At 38.1% G+C, this 22,077-nt stretch overlaps 1 protein-coding gene across 5 annotated transcripts in view; it reads left to right on the plus strand.

The window, feature by feature from the left end:
* Nucleotides 1-22,035, plus strand: part of USP37 (ubiquitin specific peptidase 37) — a 45,505-nt gene extending 23,470 nt beyond the window's left edge. For 2 of the 5 annotated variants that reach the window (XM_081312513.1, XM_081312515.1), the window contains exons 12-24: nt 1-206; nt 4,048-4,165; nt 4,760-4,839; nt 5,870-6,034; nt 6,438-6,503; nt 7,242-7,416; nt 8,361-8,613; nt 9,918-10,084; nt 12,589-12,652; nt 14,203-14,318; nt 16,745-16,814; nt 17,578-17,716; nt 18,468-22,035. In XM_081312513.1, coding sequence (XP_081168639.1) covers nt 1-206; nt 4,048-4,165; nt 4,760-4,839; nt 5,870-6,034; nt 6,438-6,503; nt 7,242-7,416; nt 8,361-8,613; nt 9,918-10,084; nt 12,589-12,652; nt 14,203-14,318; nt 16,745-16,814; nt 17,578-17,716; nt 18,468-18,543 — 1,695 coding nt within the window. In that variant the 3' untranslated portion in view covers nt 18,544-22,035. The remainder of the gene's footprint in view (nt 207-4,047; nt 4,166-4,759; nt 4,840-5,869; nt 6,035-6,437; nt 6,504-7,241; nt 7,417-8,360; nt 8,614-9,917; nt 10,085-12,588; nt 12,653-14,202; nt 14,319-16,744; nt 16,815-17,577; nt 17,717-18,467) is intronic. The other 3 variants (XM_081312514.1, XM_081312517.1, XM_081312516.1) reach the window with 3 other exon arrangements.
* The last annotated feature ends 42 nt before the right edge of the window (nt 22,036-22,077 follow it).

Below are 22,077 nucleotides of genomic sequence, written 5' to 3' on the forward strand. Positions count from 1 at the left end.
GACGCTCATGAATTCTTAAGCCAGTGCTTGGATCAGTTGAAGGAGGACATGGAGAAGCTGAACAAAACTTGGAAGAGTGAGCCTATTTCTGGTGAAGACAACTTGTCCGGACGCATATCTGATGACTTTTCAGCCACTAAAGTTTATACATGTCCAGTAATTGCAAATCTAGAATTTGAAGTTCAGCATTCAATCATATGTAAAATGTAAGTCTTGAAAAAGATCTTTTTTTTACATTCTGATCGCTTCCCTTTCCTCATATCATTCTCATGGAGTTTGATGTTAATAGACACAAGGTCTGCCTTCTGAAGCAATTTAAATAGTGGATGATTCTAACGTAAGTAAGCATCAGTCACTGAGCACTGCTAGCATAGTTTGGAAAAAGGTAAACACCCTATTCAAATTCCTGCTTTAGTTGAAATTCAGGAGGCCTTACATATTTTCCCAAAGATGTTGAAAATAGTGAAAAGTGGGCATATTTTAATTTATCTAGACAAGTGTTTCCAACTATTGGCTTTGAACCTCAGCTTGCAAGTAATGAGATCTTGGGATTTGTAATTCAGAAATATCTGGAAGAACACAGGTGCCATCATACGATATGGAAGATCTCAGCAGGTCAGGGAAAGTATTTTAATATTATATACTTCTTACTTAAGAACATTTGAACTCTTTTTTTTTTTATTGAAAAGTTTTAAAATACAATTTTCCTTTAAAAAACCCCCCTTCCCCCTCCCTCCTCCCCCCCTACCTCCCCTCCTCCCCCCTCCCTCCTCCCCCCCTACCTCCCCCCCTCCCCCCCCTACTTCCCAGAGCTGAATACAAGGTATATATATATATATATATAAGCAAACCTAAGCAACCATATACTAACAACTATAAATTCTAAAATCCATCACTCTCTAGCTTATATAGGATAAAACAAACCTTAACAGTATTAAATATATATATAAAAAAAAACTAGAATAAGAAAAGGACACTCTCTAGCTTATATAGAATGGAACAAACCTTAATAGTATTAAACATATATTAAAGACAAAAAAAAAGGAAAAAGAAAAAAAAAACCCTTCTCAACCCTATACTTATCCTAAATAAACTCCATCCATTTTATCCATTCCATGATATAACATTCTTACAAATAATTTTCCAAATTAACCAAGGATCCCAAATCAAAAAAACTTTAAAGTCAACTCTTCTGTAATCGACCGTTCCTCTTCCAGTACCACATCTATAATTATTCCAAACACAACAAAAAAGAAAAAAGAAAAAAAAAAAAGATTGCAAACAAAACTTGAACTTTAATCCAAACAAGCTCAGCCTTTCCACAAAACCACCAAATATAAAAATATATTGCGTCTACACCCAAATCTTTTCCCCCCTCCCCTACTTGACTACTTGACTATATCGTAAAAGTTCCAAAGACTTCTGCGATTCCTGCTACTTTCTCTTCTTAGATCGTTTTGCAGCAGCACGCGTCACCCTCTGTTTTATAGATTCATCCGACGAGGTTATATCTTGATCTCCTCCAACACCGTTGTCTTCTATCTGACCATCTTCGGCCTCTTGATGCACTCCTTCTCCAGATCCCTTTCCAGCTTCCAAAAGTGTTAATGGCGTTGCATTTAAAACATTATTGTAGAAATCACGCGCTTGCATCACAGTAACCAAACGGTACTTTTTACCTTCGTGCGTCACCATCAACCCCACTGGGATCTCCCATCTGAACCTTATATCTCGCTGCTTGAGCTCTTGCACAAGAAATGTAAAATCCTTCCTTCTCCTTAGAATCTTTGGAGGAATTTCTTTTAAGACCAAAACTTCTTGATTAGCAATCATAACTTTAGTATCATAAGCAGCTTGTATAACTTCATCTCTAGTTTCCCTTTTTGCAAAATATACCACCACATCTCTAGGCAACTTCCTCTGTCTGGCAATCCATGAATTCACACGAAACACTTTGTCCATGCCTCCTTTTATTTCAGATGCTGGCTGTTTCAACACTATTTCAAAAGCCTCAGAAACCAGCTGCTTTAGATCTTCCTTAGTATTCTCCTTTAAGCCTCTAATTCTAATGGCAAACTGCATCTGGAAATATTGAGCAAGATACAGTTCCTTTTCCATTTTATTTTCATTCTCCAATACTTTTGCTTCTAATATAGCATTCTTTTGAGTCAAGTCTTCTAGCTTTTCCTCCAATTCTTCCACACACCGAGCCACTTTACACACTGAAGTCAAGATGTCTACCCTCATTGCTTTGAGCTTCTGTTCCATCCTCTCCTCCATTCTCTCCTCCAATTTCTCCAATTTCTCCTCCATCTGTGCAAATCTAATATTAATTGATTCCAAAATTACCTGGGTATGTTTTTCAAGAGCATCTTGTAAGTCCTTTGATGTCAATACATCAGGAGAATGCAGCGCCTGCAATAATGATTGTTGCACGGGAGAAGTTCCAGCACTCCGAAGAGTTTTAGGGGGTGGTTTAGCCGCCATCTTTTACCAAATATGACGCACTTTCACTTCAGATTTGTAATCCAAAAAAGTCCATCAAGCTGGAGAGTAAAACATAGTAATCCTCTTTACCATTTCCTCTTGTATCGCTCTGCCTGCTCCTTTAAATCATAGTCATTCCTTCAGGCAGGGGTGGTCGCAGACGGCTGGCTCTGCTCCAAGAAGTCAGGAGCAGAGGCGACGGCCAGCTGGGAGCAGCCCAGGCTACGGGGGAGTTCAATCCTTCAGCCGCCCAAGCCATAAGCTCAGGCGGCCCTGGAGAACTCTACCCCTACCTGGGAGCTCGCCCCCTCCTCTTCTCCCGAGGAGGGGGCTTCGGATTCGCCCGAACAGCTGATCGGCGCTGTTTCGGGCGAAAAAACAACAGCTGAGCCGCGGGCAGCCCGGGAAGGCTCCCTTCGTCGCCGCGGAGCCACCGGAAGTCAGAACATTTGAACTCTTATGAGGAATCCAGTAGTCCCATTCCTCTTATGGCACAGCTTTTCATTCAGCAAATGCTCTCACAATAAAGAAGTATGGGAACAATTTTGGCTGTTCTTTTTATAGCCTACCCACATCCCATCCACAAAAATCTGTTACAGAAAATTATGGAAACCTAGAGCATGCGGCTCTTTCAGCCTTCTCCTGCGGCTCCCAGTCGTCCTCTGCCATTTGCAGAGAGAGAGAGAGAAAGGCACTTGCGCTTCCCTTCTCTCTCTCTCTCTCTCTCTCTCTCTCTCTCTCTCTCTCTCTCTCTCTCTCTCTCTCTCTCTCTCTCCCTCTCCCTCTCCCTCTCCCTCTCCCTCTCCCTCTGTGTGTGTTTGTTTGTGTTTGTGTTTTTGTATAAAAAAAGTGGCCTGCTGTTCTCCGACAAGCTGAGAAGCTTATTGGCCGGGGCTCCTGCCTTTGCTGCATCTCAGCAGAAAGCAGCAGCTCTCTTTCGCTCTCTCTCTCTGTCTCTCTCTCTCTCTCTCACACACACACACACACACACACACACACAGAGAGAGAGAGAGAGAGAGAGAGAGAGAGAGAGAGAGAGAGAGAGAGAGAGAGAGAGAGAGTTGCAAGAGGACTGGCAGACCAAAGGCAGGGGAGCCAGCCCAATAAGAATGTGTGTCAGCTTGTCGGAGAACAGCGTGAAGCCAGCTTGCCAGGTGAGCAGAAGATTGGAGAGAGGGGGGGAAGAGAGAGAGAAGGAGGGAGAAAAAGAGAGGGAGGGAGGGAGGGAGGGAGGGAGGGAGTGTGTGTGAGAGAGAACCCATGCACAGTAGCCTCTTTTTAATTAAAGTCTTCAGTCAAGCTTCCCCCCCCTCGCATGCATGGGTTTTATGGGCTCCCAGTGTTTTTTTCCCCTCTGGGAAATGGGTCCAAGTGGCTCTTTGGGGGTTTAAGGTTGCCGACCCCTGCTCCAGAGCATCTGGAAAAGTATTCTGAGAAGAGACAAATGGCAAAGAAAAATTACCCAGCTGGACTAAAATATGTTGCATTTGTGCTACAATGTTATCTGTGTATGGTATTAAAAATTTGGTAAACTAAATGAAGTAAAACTTTTCTATGCAGGTGTGGTGAAACTGTCACCAGGCGGGAACAGTTTAATGATCTTTCCATTGACTTGCCACGAAGGAAAAAACTGCTTCCTTCTCGATCAATTCAAGATTCTTTGGACCTCTTTTTCCGGGTATATATGTATATATATATATCTCCTAAGATTTATTATGTCTTAAATTTTAGTTATTTTTGTAAAAGTTTTCTGAATATTATTTCTACTGTACATTTTTTAAATTGCAAGTTGAATGCAAATCGATTATATTAAGGTGTGATCTTATGGAAATATGTTAGAGTAAAGTTACATGACCCTGTTTCAAGTTTCTTCATGGACTCTTGGGAATAGAGTGGGTGGGGAGAGTCTTTCATGGTAAAAAAAAATAAATAAATCCTGAAGGTATTAATTCTGTATAGGAATCATCGTGTAACTTTGGCAATAATTTTAACTGGATTAATCTCAAAAGCAAATTAGTTGGAGTTTCTTGTTCTCTACAATGTATTTTTTCATGGATATTTGGTGAGAGGGGTGATTGTAATGAATGATTGTCTATCCTTAAGTGTAAATAAATACAGTTGTTTGGAGGGAGGAATATCAGAACAGGCTTTTTTTAAGTCCTGTTTTAATGAGGATAAGCACTCCCACCAAACTGAGGAGAGAAAAGAAAACACTTGATTTTAAATAATTTTTTATCAGATTACAATTCTTGCACATGTTGTGTTCTCTTAGGCAGAGGAAATAGAATACTCCTGTGAGAAGTGCAGTGGAAAATCTGCTCTTGTTACACACAAATTCAGTCGGTTTCCCAGGTAGGTTTATGAATTTGGTACAAAAATAATGCCCAAATCCTGGCAACTTTTAGGATCTATGAGATAAAAATATTTAGGGGAAAAAACAATTGTTTGGTATTGGTTCTAAAATAACTGAATTACATGGATTTAAATTCTGAACAGAATGTCATCCTTGGAAATTAGAAGTTTAGCAAAGCATCTTGACAATGCTTCCATCAAACTTTAAAAGCAAAATTCTTTTTGTTGCAAATGGGCACAATAGCAGAAATGTATTTACGTTGATTACTAGGTGTAAAATGATAGGTTGGACCCCAAATCTGTTTCCTGTAGTTGTAAGGATTTTGCTAAGTTCCTGTTCCTTCTGTAGAGTCATCCTATTCCTTCTGCAGACTCCTCATTTCCCAATACTTGCTCTAGAGCAGTGATGGCGAACCTTTTACAGATCAAGTGCCCAAAAACCGCCCCCGCCCAGGCGGCCCTGCAGCACCATGGTAGCCATGCCCTCCGCCTGCCCCCCGCAGCATCATCTGTGCGCGAGGGCGAAGTCTTGTCCCTGCTGCCCGGCTGCCATGTCCTTGGCTGTGCTGCTCTGCCTGGGCTGTGCCTGGGGGGGGGGGCTGCTGGTGAAGAGGGGGCCACGGGGAGAGGCGGGGCTGGGGCAACAGTGTGCATGCCCACAGAGAGGGCTCTGAGTGCCGCCTCTGGCACGCGTGCCATAGATTCGCCACTACTGCTCTAGAGGATTCTCGAACTCTGTGGAATAATAAGGAGGGAGGTTGTTCTACGATGAGGGAACACTGCAGAAGGAAAAGGGAATCTGCGTCATTACCTTCCTCTGCTCGTTGCTGGAGGTAGGTTGGAATTTCACTCCGATTCTATACTTTGGAACCAAAAAGACCCTTGGATCCATCTCCAGCATTTATGTTAAGAGCGAATAATTATATAACTAACTGATAGGAACGAGAGCCTATAGTTTTTAAATGTTACTAAAGAGAATAGTTGTTATTACATATCAAACATACGTTTCCATTCTTCTTGTCTCTTAAAGGGTTTTAATACTTCATCTGAAACGGTACAGCTTCAATGTGGTGCTCTCCCTCAATCACAAAGTAGGGCAGCAAGTGGTTATTCCAAGATTTTTGACGCTGCAGTCACACTGTACAGAAAACACAAGGCCCCCGCTCAGTCTTGGATGGAGTGCACAATTAGCCATGTGAGTTTCTTCCAATAGTATTTATAGATTGTTTTATTTTTTGTTGCAGTGAAACTTTAATTGATCTTTGTTTAATGGTCTTTGGATACAACAGATTCGATTTACATTGAGATGTTACCCCTGAAATAATGGGACAAAAGTCCAGAGAATCTGGATTTTTCTAAATTATTAAGATTAAGGGGGCCTGTTCAGAAAAAGTGAGATGTTGTGATGCTGATCTATGAAACAACATTGTAACGAACTCAGATTTAAAAGGTTTCCATAAATTATGTGGCAGCTGGGATAGTTAATCCAAAGACTCCTGGTCATAGTTTCTTCGAACTGTAGCGTGAACTTGGATCCCCATTAAAATGGCTATATGTAATAGTTTTCAGAAATAAACACTGCTTTTTTTAAAAACCAGTTCTCGGCCATTGAAAGTGTCCCAGATGGTGAACTCCTGCTCTGTAACGACTTCTACACCTTGTCGGTGAGTAGCGTGGTTTTGAGGTATCTGAAAAAAAGACCAAAATTAAGTCTTTAGAAATCGAGTTTGCCCTAAACATTTGCCCTCTATTTTAGAAAACGTGGTGCACTATTTTATATTGTTAACCTCATTTTTTTTTAACTTCCAATGGTTGCTGAATTAAGCGAGGTCATTAAGCGAAGACTATCTTTAGTCTGATTCGGCAAAGCTTTTCTAAGGTAATGCATCAAGGCACTAATTACTCTGGATATATCACATGGTAGCTTTATGGGAACATCATACTTGTTTTCCTTTACCAGAACAGAAAAATATAATGAATACAAGTTTAATATTTAAAAATATATTAAATGTTTAATGAGAGCATTACATATCCTACTATGAAACGAAGTTGTTTTGCATGAAACATTCTACTTAATATATTGTATATATGTCCCAGTTCATGTATACTAGTCTGTTATACAACGTATCTCTTCTAAAAAAAAGAAAGGTTTGTACCAACTCAATTTTTTCTGCTCAAGAAACCCAGGAATATTAATGTTTGTGTTAACAAAGCACTTTCTAAATGTTAGATTGAGGTAGTAAAAGGTTTTGCAGAGGGTTACTGTTTGAATAAATCCTGGAGTTATAGTTTGTCATCAGCCTAGCTATTCTGTGAATAATGTTGTACGTTGATATTAATCAGCATCGTTAAAAGGCTTTTTTTAAAAAATGGTGAATTAAAATTCTTTGTTTCTTTTTCAGAAAATACTCATTCAAGAATAAAGGTCAGATTTTAAATTCTTTGGATTCAGACAGTGAAGAAGAACCCCTAAAACGTCCTGTTGCGAACAGTCAGAAACAGTGTGATTTCCCGAGCAGGGAACAGCAGCAAGAGGAGCTTGAGAAAGTAATGAAAACAGCTTGGCAGAAGAAGAATGTATTGTGACCATATAACCTTTTTTGTGGCAATTAGATACAACGTTATTAACAAACTTTTGAGTTGTGAGTTTTTGCCAGTACTGTTACAAATAAACCTGCCTGCATCAGGAAGTCAGGAGAAGGAGGTCAGGAAATAGCCAGATTCTGTTGCGCTGTTATACCTATGTGAAATGCCAGAAACCGGTCCCCTCCTATCTTCTCCTGATTCCCAGCACCCTGTTAGCTGGAGTTGCAGCCAGGTACAGCACAGTTCTCATCCCAGACAAGCAACAACTTTGCAGCAAAGCATGATGGGTCCAGTGAATCCTCTGCCATAGTGGGCAAAGGCAGGAAAGGGTGAGCTTCCAGCATGCTGCATGCAGTGCACCAGAAACCAACCCCCTCCTGCCACCACTCAAAGCCTACTGGCATGCCACCCATGTGAGGCAAGAACTGCGCTGCACATATCTTTTATTTTTGTTGGACTTGCATACAAATCACACTTATAAACACCCTCTGGAATATAACTCATTCATAAATAGGGGACTATTGTTTTTGCTTTTAAGAGTGGCCTCTAGTGGCTGCAGGTGATATGACAGGTATACAAGGATATCCTTAAGAGGAACCAGGCTGAAGATTTTGATCTTTCTTTCTTTCTTTCTTTCTTTCTTTCTTTCTTTCTTTCTTTCTTTCTTTCTTTCTTTCTTTCCTTCCTTCCTTCCTTCCTTCCTTCCTTCCTTATTTATTTATTTAGTATAGTTTGAGTATCTTTAGCACTCAAAGTCAGACTTTTCTCTGATGATGTCAGAGCAATTCTGTATATTGATGCAGTGTTGAATTATGGTTGTATATTCAGAATGTTTCATTTTTATGTTTTATGTATATTCATTTTACTATGGTGATTGCTGTAGTATCCTGAGAGAGAATGGATCTCAGTGAATTTTGCCTTTTATTTATTTGCAGAGCTCAAAGAAAAATAAAACAGAAAATCCCAAGTCTCCAGATTCAGTAAATAGTGGGCTTGAAACAATGAGTGAAGATGAACTTCTAGCAGCCGTCCTGGAGATTAGTAAACGTGAAGCATCGCTGTCAAGCCATGATGAAGATAAGCCAACAAATAGTCCAGATACTGGCTTTGGAGATGATGAGGTGCAAGAGTTTCCAGATAATATGGAACTTAAGGACGCTGACAAACCCAAAGCTGCTGCAGAATCTGGTAAGAGGGGAAGAGCAATAAAAGGCTAAAATTTAAGTGACAGTGTATGGTGTGGGATGATGAGTAACACAGATGTTCTCTTCATATTTCTGACTCTCCAGTAGGTACAGAAAACCATCTGTTGACTTGGTGACCTTACAGAATGGACAGGCTCATTTTGGTTTTTGTTTGCCTTATTGTTATTTTGGAGGTGGGAGATGAGGGCAATAGAATAGAAATCAAAACAATAGAAATCAAAACAATCCCAAACATCTCTGCCCTGTTCCTACTTTGATTTTCATCCTTTTTTTTTAGCCTCAAAATCCCTCTGCTGAAATTCTGTTGAGTAGGCATCTCATTTTAGTGCTTTAATTTCAGCTCATGTTTAGAGTTACAAGGTAGGTATTAAGAGTTGGAGTGAGGATGGTCTACCTTTCTCAACTATTATATTTTAATCCCATCTTTATTTGGGGAAGGAAGAAAAGCAAGAGCTGTCCCACCAATAGTCAGACAAAATTATTTTGAGTCAGTTTTTATTATTATAAAATTATTTGCATTAAACTGCATTTTAAAAAAGATTATGTAATAATGCCTTGCATCTTAAAATGTGCAGTGAAGTTTATGCCTAGCATATTTCATTATACAATTCATAATTGTTAATAAAATAATAAAATTACAATTAAAATTGGAAAACGAAGCAAACCCGTCTTTTTACTATAGAATCTCTTTTAAAATGTTAAGTCACAATTTTGAAAGGCAAGGGCAAAAATGGGGGGGTTGGAATTCCACATACTGATTTCCATCATTTTCTGGTGTTTCAGCACTTAAATTACACAAATGACTTCACCGGAAAACACTGAATAAGTACTGAAAGCAATTCTTTCCTCGCTCCCCTTATCCTTTTTTCCTCAAAATAATCCCAAACTAATATGTTCCTTTTGCTCTTGAGATCTGAATAGCATGAAAAAGATTTAGTCCAGGAATCGGCAGTCTGTTGTCCTAGGGATGCATGAGGTTCTCAAGTTCTTTCTTTCTTCTGCTGAAAATTGTCAGCATAGTTTTCTTTTTTTTTAGTTAGGTAAGGATGATATACGCATTAATATGAGAATATAAATACGCAAATCATACAAAAACTAGTCCCACTCACACAATACACTCTTGTTCATATGCGTGGTAGGTTTCTACGGTCACTCTCACATACATTTCTATTGAAAGCAGTGGTCACTTAAAAGGTTATCCATCCTTAACTTACCCAGTTGCCATTCAGTTAGCCGCCTCCCACAATGCCTGCAAAAAAAACTTAAGACGCCATTTTGTTTCCATAGGTTATGCCAGCTTTACCAAGGTAACTAAAGATTTCGATGAAAATAAGGAAAACAAAACTCCAGAAGGCACTCAGGGGGAAGTTGATTGGCTGCAACAGTATGATATGGAAAGGGAGAGGGAGGAGCAAGAATTACAGCAGGCTCTGGCTCAGAGTCTCCAAGAACAAGTAAGAACCAGTTACACTTTTCATGATGATACGTGACCGTCTCAATATCTCTAGGGAGGAGGGGAAAAACAAATTCACCTCACTTTATAATACGACACTGCATGATTCTGTTTCATAATTGCAAACTTAGAAATCTATTTTTATGAATGGGTGTTTTTTTTATAGAAATCCTTTAGCAAAGTTATGTCTTGCTGAATTTAATGCTTTTTAAAAAAAAACAAAAAAACATCAGTTTTAGCAAATTTGGATTCGGCAGTCCACTAGGGTCACTGCCCACCAGCGATGCTCTTCTGTAATGTTTTTCTTACACTGGTAGTTCTTGCGACCTCAGTTGATTCCAAAATTTCTGTTGCTAAGCGAAACAATTGTTAAGTGCCTTTTTCCACCATTTTATGACCTTTCTTATTAAGTGAATCCCTGCCGTGGTTAAGTTAGTAGCACAGTTGTTAAGTGAATCTGGCTTCCCCACTGAATTTGCTTGAGAGAAGATCGCGAAAAGTGATCACCTGACTCTGGGACACTGCAGTTGTCATAAATAGGAAACTAGTTGCCAAGCACCCAAATTTTGATCACATTACTATGGGGATGCTGCAATAATTGTTCAGTGTGAAAAGCGGTCAAAAGCCACTTTTTCTCAGTGTTATTGAAACTTTGAATGGTCATTAAACAAACTGTTGTAAGTCAAAAACTACCTGTATTTCTACCTATTTTATTTTCTCATGGTCTTTCAAAAGTTATTATTGCTAATAAATTCCCTGGTGGCCCTTCTTGCATTTGTTGAAAATAATTTTTATTACCAGGCAAGAAGAGCTCATAGGTTTTCTTTTTCCGATCCTCGGGTAGTTGAAAATATAACTTATAGTAATCCATCGTAAGGGTATGGCTTCTTTTCATTTAATACTTTAGTATTCAAGAATCCATGTTTAAATTATCATAGATATCCATCCCATATTTGGAAACTCCTTTCTTCTAAGCTATATCTTGGAAAAATAGTTCTAGAGTTAAGAAGAATAGTTTTTGGAAAGTTTTGCTTTTGTTGTCTTCCCTGACACGATATCCATAATTAAGCTATTTTTCATTGAACTATAATCCTGCTCCTTTGGATGGGATTTTTGTTAACTTATGTCCCAAAGACCTCTGAAGCCTGTATAAAACTCTTAAAAAACATAAATAAAAGCAATGTAATCACAGTCTGCAAATATTAATAGGTCCTAGTCTCTCATCTTATTCAGCATCTGTCTGAAACAGTTAGGGTAGATCATAGCTCTTGTTTTGATTTAAGTACAATCGATATGATAATGATCCCGAGGTTTATCATTTATTCCTAGGGTGAGCAGGAGATGCAATCAAAGTTGTGACCTAGGTTGTGACCTAGAGGCTGTAAGAAACTAGATTGGGTGGATGGGAAACAGCATACAACTTAACTGTCAGCAAGACAATGCTTGCATGTGTTTACAGTAGTTGTAGCATCCTGGGGTCATGCGATCACCATTTGCAGCCTTCCCAACCAGCTTCTGACAAGGCTGGGGGTGGGTGGGGGGGAGGGAGTCAATGAGAGAAGCCAGATTGGTTTAATGACCACAGGAAAAAGGTAAATAAAATTGGGTGCCACCATGTGATGAGTCACTTAACAATCACAATGCTTAGTGATGGAAGCTACAGTTCGAACTGAGGTTGTAAGTTAGAGATTACTTGTAGTTTTTAATAGTTTTGTTTAATCCATTGGTTTTATGATCAGATATTATGATTTGATTGCTTCTAAATTACAAGAGGCCTAGAATCAAAAGAGCAGGCAGAATATAAATGTTTGTTTTAAAAAAAAGTATCAACAATCAAAACTGAGAACAGTTAATAACTAACTTTTTTATTGGAAAGAAGGATGGGAATATGTCAGGTGTGTCTTCAGGCACCACTGCGTTGCTTGGAAAGCCCCATTACGCATACTCAGGAGCTGTCTGTCAGTACGTTAAAAAAAAGTAAGAGTACAGCACTTCTGAGATATCATTCATTTCATTACTAGTTACTTAAAATATTTCTTATATATATACTTTTATAAATATTTACAAATGCATAAAGAAACAAAATGGAGATGGAAGCCTATGTGAATTGTAACTGATTAGGTTAGGAAAGAAGAAAATCTTTCAAATGTATTTGCCCACTTATTGTTTAGCAGTGAAAGAAGAGGCACCTCAACCTATAGAAGCCATGTGTCTGCAAGCCTTTGCTATTCTAGCTTTTTCCTAAATGAAGGCAGTTCCTCCTATACTCTTTATTCAGGTCTGTGTCCTCAGCTAGATTTGAGTATACCATACATTCCACTACATAGAGAAAACTTTTGTTCTTGGGTTTTGCTGGGAAGTAGTTTACATTCTTGCTGAGAGCATATGGTGGGATTAGGGACTTGCTGTGTTGCGTACCAATCTCATGCAGTATCGGTGGGAAAAAAGAGCAATTATAAAAAACAGGAAGTGTCTTAGAGAACTAAGCTTGAATCTCTACCCCAGCAGGAGGCGCGGGAGCAGAAAGAGGATGATGATCTTAAACGTGCCACTGAATTAAGTCTACAAGGTGAGATATACACAACAGACGCATGGACATATTTTAAAAGCACCGTTTAATTGTTCAGAGAAAAGAGTGAAATTTGCTTTTGCAATACAAGGAAACTTTTATTATTGGCTCTGAGTACATAGGATGTAGCCATTCTTTGCTTGAAAAGTAGACATAGGTGACTGCATAACCCCACAGATATTCCCAGGATGTAATTTTCTAATTTCAGTAAACCTCTTGTGTCATCATTTTTTATTTTAAAAGATTAAATGGTTCTATCTTTTGTGAAGCTAATGGGACATGCAACTTCAGTGGTATGTAATATCATATGTTCATGAAGCCACACAAAACTAAATAGGAAAAAGTTCTTAATGTTGTATAGGGCAACTACAAACAAAAATAGTTAAAGGTTTAGCCATTAGTGTGAAGTGGATATGGTGCTGCAGCCCTGTAAACAAGCAGAATGTAGAGCAGGGGTCTTCAAACCCGGCCCTTTTATGACTCATGGACTTCAACTCCCAGAATTCCTCAGCTAGGCATGCTGGCTGAAGAATTCTGGGAGTTGAAGTCCATGAGTCATAAAAGGGCCGAGTTTGAAGACCCCTGATGTAGAGTCTCAGCAGTTTTCAGTGGCTTCTTCTCCAATCTGTTTTATTTCCCTAACCACCATTTGACTATGTCTTGTTAGCATGCTCAACTCCATTTCGTAAATCCTAAGCGAGGATGGGTGTGTGTGTGTGAAAGCCCTAACAAGCAGGCATATACATAGAATGAAGGCTACTGCTAAGCTTGTAAGCCGCCCTGAGTCTTCGGAGAAGGGCGGGATATAAATGTAATAAAAATAAAAAATAAATAAAAATAAAAGCAAGCAAATCTGTCCCGGATTCCTAATTTCTGAAAAATGAGAATGAGAGGTTTCTGCTAAAAGATGTATTGTTCTATGAACTGTAGATTTAATTTCCTTGTGTTCTTCTCAGGTTTGATGTTCTGCAAAGCAAGTTATAAAAACTAGCAAGAGTTAATGTATTTTAGTTCAGTCATGGTTCCAATGTAGAGCTAGTTTATATAGTAGTGGGAGATGAGCTGTAATTTTTTTCAAAATATTTTATGCATTTTGCTATGAAAATTCACTGAAACTCTCTTAAGTTGAGATGTTGTATAAGAACATAGCATACATTTTCTGTTTGTTGCAGTATTGTACCTTGTATTTTTTTTCCCCCATTGATGCAAATACGCATTCAGTTTATGTGTTACTTTGGTAGCATCTTACTTTTCAAGTTAGTGCAAAAACATTTAAAAACTGCATTTTTGGAAATAAAGTTTTTCCCTCATAAACCGATCTGTTTGCATTCTAAAAAAAAATATCTTAACTTTGTACCCAGCATATATTTAATGCTTACTGTGGCTCTGAAGATTGAATGTAGTAGATTGTTTCCTTTAATAAAGGGAGGTTAAATATTTTGCATTTCTAGTGAGACAGTGTATCATGCACTGGGCTGTAAAGTTTTATCGTCTCTTGTTTTAAGCACATCATCAGGAATCTCATGCAGTATCCTTTTCATGCTGTTTAGATTTTAACAACTCTCTCCTGGATAGTCTTGGCTCTGATGATGACTCTGGGAATGAGGATTTTCTAGACATGGAGTACTCTGAAGCAGAAGCTGAGGAACTGAAAAGAAATGCTGAGGTGATGATCTGGGAAACCAGGGGAAGAACACTAGCATGTTTTACAGGTGGTAAATGCTTAACTAAGGTTTTATGGCTTGGAGAGTTCAGTCTGCATAATATGGCACACTGGGCCATCTTTATTACCGTATTTTCCGGCGTATAAGATGACTTTTTAAGCCATGAAAATCACCTCAAAAGTTGGGGGGTCGTCTTATACGCCGGGTCGTCTTATACGCCGGAAAATACGGTAATCTTTCTCAGTGGTGACTAACAGTGAGCCACAGTGAATTGTTGGTAATATGTTGGCTCTTGGAGATGCAGTTTCAGATCCCTACTTCAGGGCAGACTAAAAACAAGTTCTAAAGTGAAACGGCAAACGTGTCTTCCTCATGCCCAAACTAAAAAGCCTGGCCATGTTTCATTCTTCCTGAGAGGAGGGGGGAAAAAAATCTTGGTTTGGCAGAAATTGTACATTTCACAAGTTCAGTGCAATCCCTGCTATGTCGGGGAGTTCTACATTAGTCTTTGTTTGTAAAAATCCACCCTTGGCTGTTCTGTTTTCCACACTGAAAGAATTGTAGTCATGAGAACAAAAATTGGGAAAAACATGAAAATATTCATTGGAAACATGAAGTGACTTTTATCAGCTAGTTAAATTTGCCTGCATACGGATAGCTTGGCTTTGGCCATCTGGCTATGGGCTCTACCCTAACTTCCATTGGTACGAGAGGGATGGAAGAAAAACCACAGGCTTTCAAGGTTCTGTTATTGTATCCCATATCAATAAAATATAGTTCTAGTCTTAACTTGTGGATTTGTTTTCCTGGTCTGGCCTAGGCGGACCAACACCTAGGTGGGGGGTGGGGAATGGGGTGGAAATGGAGCTTTGGCAGGGGATTGTCTTATTCCATCTTTCTTCCTACCATGAGGTGCTGCTATAATGTGAGTAAAGCAATGGTAAACAACACATTGGGAAATCCCAGTTGGTTCCGGAGATCCATTTTCTGCAAGGGTTACCTCCCAAGTGTTGTGTTCTTACACTGGTTACCTGGTAGGAAATGACAACATTTTATTAAAATGGAGTGCTGCCTGATTCTCAATGATTCTGGTGGTTCACAACAATCAAATTATGTGATCAGTTTCTTCTTACCTTTTTATATTTCCTTTTTTTTTTGCATGCCCATGTACTTTTGCCAGGGTTACACCTTGGAAAGAGGGTTGAGAGCCATAGTTGCATACCAGTTGAGTTATCATTACCTGCCTTTCTTTTGAGTAGGTGAAAGGGCAGTGACAAGTGGATGGCACCATCCTGTTTTTATTTTTGTACAAAGACCTTTGAGTTGCTACTTGTAGCACAGCCCTTTAATATATTTGTCCAAAGATGCTTGTTTGTATTATGCCTGTACTCTCATATTGGATGTCTTCCTTCAAGGAAGGAGATTTAAGTATAATAACCCCTTCATTTACTGAATAGCAAGCTGATTATCTTTGACTCAGTAGTAATATTGGTGATATATATTGAGTCCTTCCTCGTTTAGCACTCACTGTACTTTAACCACACAATGGGAAATAATATGTATTTAAGAGCAGTGTATGTGTGAACTAATAATAAAGATTTTTTTCTGTAGTATGGACTAAGGAAAAATGTGACAGTCATTTTGAGTGATGTCTGTGATCATAGTTCAGTCTAGGACAGGGGTAGGCAACCTCGGCTCTTTTATGACTCATGGACTTCAACTCCCAGAATTCCTGAGCCAGCTATGCTGACTCAGGAATTCTGGGAGTTGAAGTCTGCGAGTCATAAAAGAGCCGAGGTTGCCTACCCCTGGTCTAGGAGATAAGGATTTTGTTGATCACACTTTAATGAATTACAGGTAGTTCTAGATTTATGATCACAATTGAGCCCAAAATTTCTGTTGCTAAGTGAAACATTTGTTAATGAGTCTTGCCCCATTTTACAACTTTTCTTGCCACTGTTGTTAAGTGAATCATTAGTTATATGGTTGTTAAGTGAATCTGGCTTCCCCATTAACTTCGCTTGTCAGAAGGTCACAAAAGTTGATCACGTGACCCTTGGACACTACAGCTTTCATAAATATGAACCAGTTGTCACATGTCCGAATTTTCTTCAGGTGACTGTGGGGATGCTACAACGGTCATAAGTGTGAAAAAGGCTCATAAGTCACTTTTTTCAGTGGTGTTGTAGCTTAGAACAGTCACTAAATGAACTGTTGTAAATCAAGGGCCACCTGTATTTAACTGATTTTGTAAAAAAAAATTACATTTTTTTATAAAGCCCGATTTGAGTTAACCACAAATTTGAAATGAATTATTCTAGTGTTTGATACAGCGTGTCCTACGTTTACTCTTATAAAGTCTCTTAGAAAGTTAAATGCCTGATATATTCAGAAATAAACCAAAGCTAACAATAGAATTCTTTCACAGATAGGAGAGCTTCCTAATTCATATCGTCTCATTAGTATTGTCAGTCACATTGGAGATACATCCTCCTCAGGTAAGAAAATAGCTTTTGTTTATTGTTTTTCTAAACTGTGTTTGGGTGTTTTTTTGGGGGGTAATAAGAATTCAAGATGAAGGGGAAAAATGTTCATTTTTTATGCTTGATTTTGATTCATCCATCCATCCTTCCATTCATCCTATTTACATAGTTGCCCATTTCACAAAACACGACTGGGCAATTTACAATAAACACTATAAAACTGTAATATAAAAAACAACCAACGATTAGCAAATATTATGATTAAAAACAGTTTCCCTACAAGTTTACAAAGTGAGGAGTGCCATTAAACAATTTGATATTTATTCATCAATAAACCTGGCATATAAAAAGATGTTGAAGCACAGTAATCATATTTAAAATAATAAAATTTGCCTGCAGAAGATGTCACTCATTAGATATTTTGGCCTGTATATTTCTGCATGAAAGACATCAGAAGCCCAGATATTACAAGAGGCCTGCCTTCCCTGCCGTAGCACCTGCCCTATGGAGCAATCTCCCTGCAGCAGTTAAGATGGCTGGCCTTTTGTAAGACCTGATTGTTGAAGGTTCTCCCCCCCCCCCACCAAATCCTAGTGACTGTCAATGGTGATATCTTCCTCAGCTATTGTGTATTTTAATTTCTATATTTTTAACAGGAATTTTAAAAAAATATTTTTGAAGTACTTCGCCTCTCAAACTCATTTATTGAGATAGACAGAACACCAGTTAAATGAATGAATAAAGAAATAATTTTTTTGTCTGTTCCATTATTTTTAAGGTCACTATATTAGTGATGTATATGATATTCGCAAGCAGGCCTGGTTCACATACAACGACCTGGCAGTATCAAGGACTCAAGAGGCCTCTGTCCAGAGCGATAGAGACCGGAGTGGCTATATCTTCTTCTATATGCACAAGTAAATATTATTTATATTGTTTACTGGTTGGATGTTTTATTCCCATATGAATTTTACAGCTGCTGCAGGGAGGATATTGTTAATGTGGCCATCTTGTTCCATGTGTTTATGTGAAGACATGAATAGATGGGATGAAAGAAGGTGTAACTGAAACCTATATTGTAGAGTCATGGGTTTTATTCAGATTTTCAGCTTGTGCATCTTGTGGAAAAATACCAGAATGAAGACCTCTAAGAAAAGTTAACAAGAAATTGTTCTTAAAACAAGAGATGGGTTCTATGTGAACTTTTTGGGAATGGCACTGGAGAGGTACCAGGAGGCTCAAAAAGAGTCTCCAGCCTGAATTAGCCAAGCCTTGGCAGAAGTTATAAAAGTAGAAGGGAGCTGTAGTCATTTAGAGACATCAGACAGAATGGGGTATTGCAGTCAGGACTATTGGCATTGATTAAGAATTCATGCTGAGCCTGACCACCTAGATCTTAAGTCGTGAGATAAAAGTTTGTGCATGTAATAGAGAAAGAGAGAAACAAAGGGTTTATGTTTTTAATTCAGAAAATGGATAAACCTACATTTTTCCCCCCAAACGTCCTTATGAACGTCTCTGTGACAGCCTAAGAAGCTAGATTATACTGTATTGTGTAGAATCTCTATTACATCTTTTAAAACATTCCTTTAAGTGCCATCTTGTGTACGTCATGTGCCTTGGCTGTTCTGTGTAGACTCTGATTTCTAATGTGTTTCTGTTGTCTAGGGATATATTGGATGAATTGCTTGAAACAGAAAAGAACCTGCAACTGCCTGGCACAGAAGTGGGAAAGCCAGTCTGACAGCCCTTCTGAAGAAGGCCCCTTTACCTGAGCACAAAGAGTTAAGAACTTTTGCCTAATGCACAGGACACACAGAACTGAGGAACTCAGGACATAGCTGAGAGACAAGCTGCTCCAGATATGAAAGGGCCATTCCATCCCTTTCTTTGAACTTCAGCAGTTAAATCTTCTGTTATCCAGAATTTTTTTTATTGCTTTGTTTTTGGTTTTTGTTCTCTGTTGAGCTACTGAAATAATTTTACCTGCAGAGGAGACGATCAAGATAGAAAATTAAAAAAAACTTCTTCCAAAATTTATATAAAAAAACATAGTATGAGAGAAGACCACAAGATCACCTATTATTAACAGACTGAGAAGATCTTACACATAGGTTGACTTTCTTTCTACAGAAGAAAAGGGGGAAAGCATAAGCTATACTACAGCTATACTATTCCCTGAAAGTGCAGGTGGCCGATTGGTTAAATGGAAGGATCCATCTTTGCTAGTCCAGAATCCTTCATTTCCATCATTTCAAATAATATATGCGTATATGTATATTTTAACTTTTTAAAGTTTTTATTCTTTTTGAAGGCATTAGTTTCCAAGTACTGTCGTTTGCAGAACAGTTCCCTCTCCCCTTCAGTGTGCATGGGCGTGTATATATCTCTATATTTCTTGTGTTTCATGGGAGAGCTGCCCTGGTTGGGTGGTGAATGGCAGTTCCTTTTCGAGCTGATGCTAATCAGTAAATGAAACAGAAGCATTTCAGTTCTGCACTGGCCTCCAGAGCTGTATGCACTTGAAAGTGGCAAGTAATATGGTAACAGAAAGATGGAAATATAACTTGAGTTTGTTCTCGTGTGGTTAGAAAATACAAAACAAAACTCTTAAATGATAAGCATTTGCAAGATTTTTCAGAGCAGCAGTAGAGGAGTTTAGACACTTAAAAGTGTTTGAATAAATTGCTTATCCTGGTAAAAATTATATAGAATTTTATTTGTGCCCAACCCTCATTTTAGTGCTGGAAGTTAATAACTGTTATCTCATTTTCACTTTCATAGCAATGAAATTGCTAATAATTGAGATGTTTCTTGATTTGCTTTATAGTAAAAATATTTTCTTTGAAAAAGATAGCAGCTACATGGAAAAATGTATTTTACCCTTGTTGGGGATTTTTCTGTTCTTTACTGTTAGAACCTTCTGGAACTACATTTTGAGAGTAGACACGAGTCACATAGACAATAGAATTATTTGTTGCAGAAAGGTTTTAAGATTATTGATAAATGCAGCCAGTATTGGAGAACTCTAAAAACATAAATATAGAAGATACCAACAGAGTAAAATACTATCAGATGTAGAAGACAAAGTTCTCAAAAATTACACTGCACCAAAGCATAATATGCTAACTTCTGTGGTAATTCTGTACTGTTCACAAAGATATTTGGTGTGTTTTTAACAAAGAATAAAGGGACTTTCTTTGTAAAGAAAAGTATCTCAAAATGTGATAGTCTTGATTCTAGAATAAGGCTAGCTGTCTGTTAATGGAAAAATTGTTCAGATATTTGGCAGAATCTGAAAAGAAACTGAAGTTCTATGCTTGAGCAAGTATCAGTAAAATTCAGGAAAAAGGGTTTTTATTTCAGTGATAGCTGAACTTCCATCCAAGTGAATGTTACTGAGTCCTTGGTCCCTTCTCTGCCCCCGCCAACTCCAGATACATCCTAGAATTCCTTATTAATGGAATGTGGGGTGGCGGGTGGCATTTTTCTTCATTGCTTCTTGTGGTCTCTTGAGAAGGGACTCTGGAGAGTTGAAGTCTTTAAATATAAGCGGAGATGGCAAATTCAGGTTCAGGAGAAAAAAAATCAAATAAAATTACATCTCCTATTCTCCCTTCTGGCAGAAGATGGTGTTGTCTTTCATTTCCTGCTCTGAATGGAGGGGTCTTAGGCAACCCATTGTAATTACGCAGTTATAATGTCTTTGGCTCCATACTTAACAGTGAAGGCAAATTAACTAATATATATGCAGTTACAATATTCTAATTTGGTGTCTTCTGTAATAAAATGCAGAATTGCCCCTAGCCTAGTGTGTAAAGACTGATTTGCTTCATCTGAACCTGAAAAGTATGTAGCCTGGGATAAATTTATGTACCTTTGGTAGAAAATAATTCTCATTCAGTAAGAAGTGGTGACTGTTAATCCTGGTTTGCATTTTACAAATCAGATCAAATTCAGTGGCAATGCAATGAATTTGTGCTGCAGTTCGTCTATTTTTCTTATATACAGTTTTAACATTTAACTCTGAAACTGTGTGGATGAACCAATATAAATGGTTTATCATATTCCATTTTGAGAAATTATACCAAGCAACCTGGAATATCTCTTGGAAACCTGAACTGCAGCTGTTGGTATTTAAAATTTTTTGCTTGTTTAAAAACAACAACTGGTTTTTTTATACTATGTTTCTGGAACAGCATGATATGGCACACTTCTAGACATCTTAATTTAGGATTACTGATTCTAGATTTTGAAGTGACTAACCATAAGTTTACCCAGTAGTGGATGAACTTCAGCATATTTTAAATTCCTCTCTTCCTTTCTTCTTATATCTGTCGCATCTTTTTCCTGCACTTATTTTTATACAAGAAATAGCCATAACATGTTTGCACTAAGTAAGTAAATTCTTCCCAAAAGTAAAACAAAACTTGTACATACATGACATTTAAAAGGTAGCTCAGGTAGCTTGCTTTAAAAAAAACAACTTTAGAAATCACCAAGCATTGCTTATTTTTCCCCAACTATATGCCTCTACTGTTTGAATGAAATGCAAAAGTTGCAGTTACAGAAGATTGAGCAGCATTGTTCTATTTGGATGAAGCCTAATATTCATATCTGTGATAAGGTACAAAGTTTCAGGGACATTCTGAGCTGCCTTTTCACTTCCTGAGGACCTGCCAGCATTCAAAGATGGTTCTGTACATTATGGGTTTCTGATGCTAGATGTGCTAAGAAAAAGCTGCTTGTATTGCAACTAAGTAAAGGGCAGAGTAATTCTCTTAAAATTGCATAAATTAATATTTCACGATGAAATGAATATTCTGGAAATAAGATTGCCATGTGTTTCTGGAAAAGAACAATTAGGGCGCTTTTTAAAACTAACCCAAAATAGAGAATTAACAGCCCATGAATGGAAATCAAAAAAAGTTCATAACACTTTGCTGTTGATCTGCAGCAGTAACCTACTCCTTCGCTTTTACTTTAAGGAGTTATTTTGTCAAATCTTGGTGGAAGGGAATAAATAAAAATGACAAGGGTTTCTTAGCAGGTGCGTTGAGAAGGTTGCCTTGTTTATATGTTGGGAATCACTTTGTATCCCTTGACACAATGTGGAGCAGCATTTTTCTGTGTTTTAGCAGACCTGTTCTTCTATTCCTCAGAATTCTGTTCTATTCTTTTTAAATAATGTGTAGATCAATTTCTGAGAAATTAAACACTCTTTATTAATGCCGAATCTGATTTTTCTTTCCAGAGCAATGCAGTGCCTTACTACATT

The sequence above is a fragment of the Vipera berus genome, assembly GCF_964194415.1.
Source record: "Vipera berus genome assembly, chromosome: 1".
Taxonomy (NCBI): Eukaryota; Metazoa; Chordata; class Lepidosauria; order Squamata; family Viperidae; genus Vipera; species Vipera berus.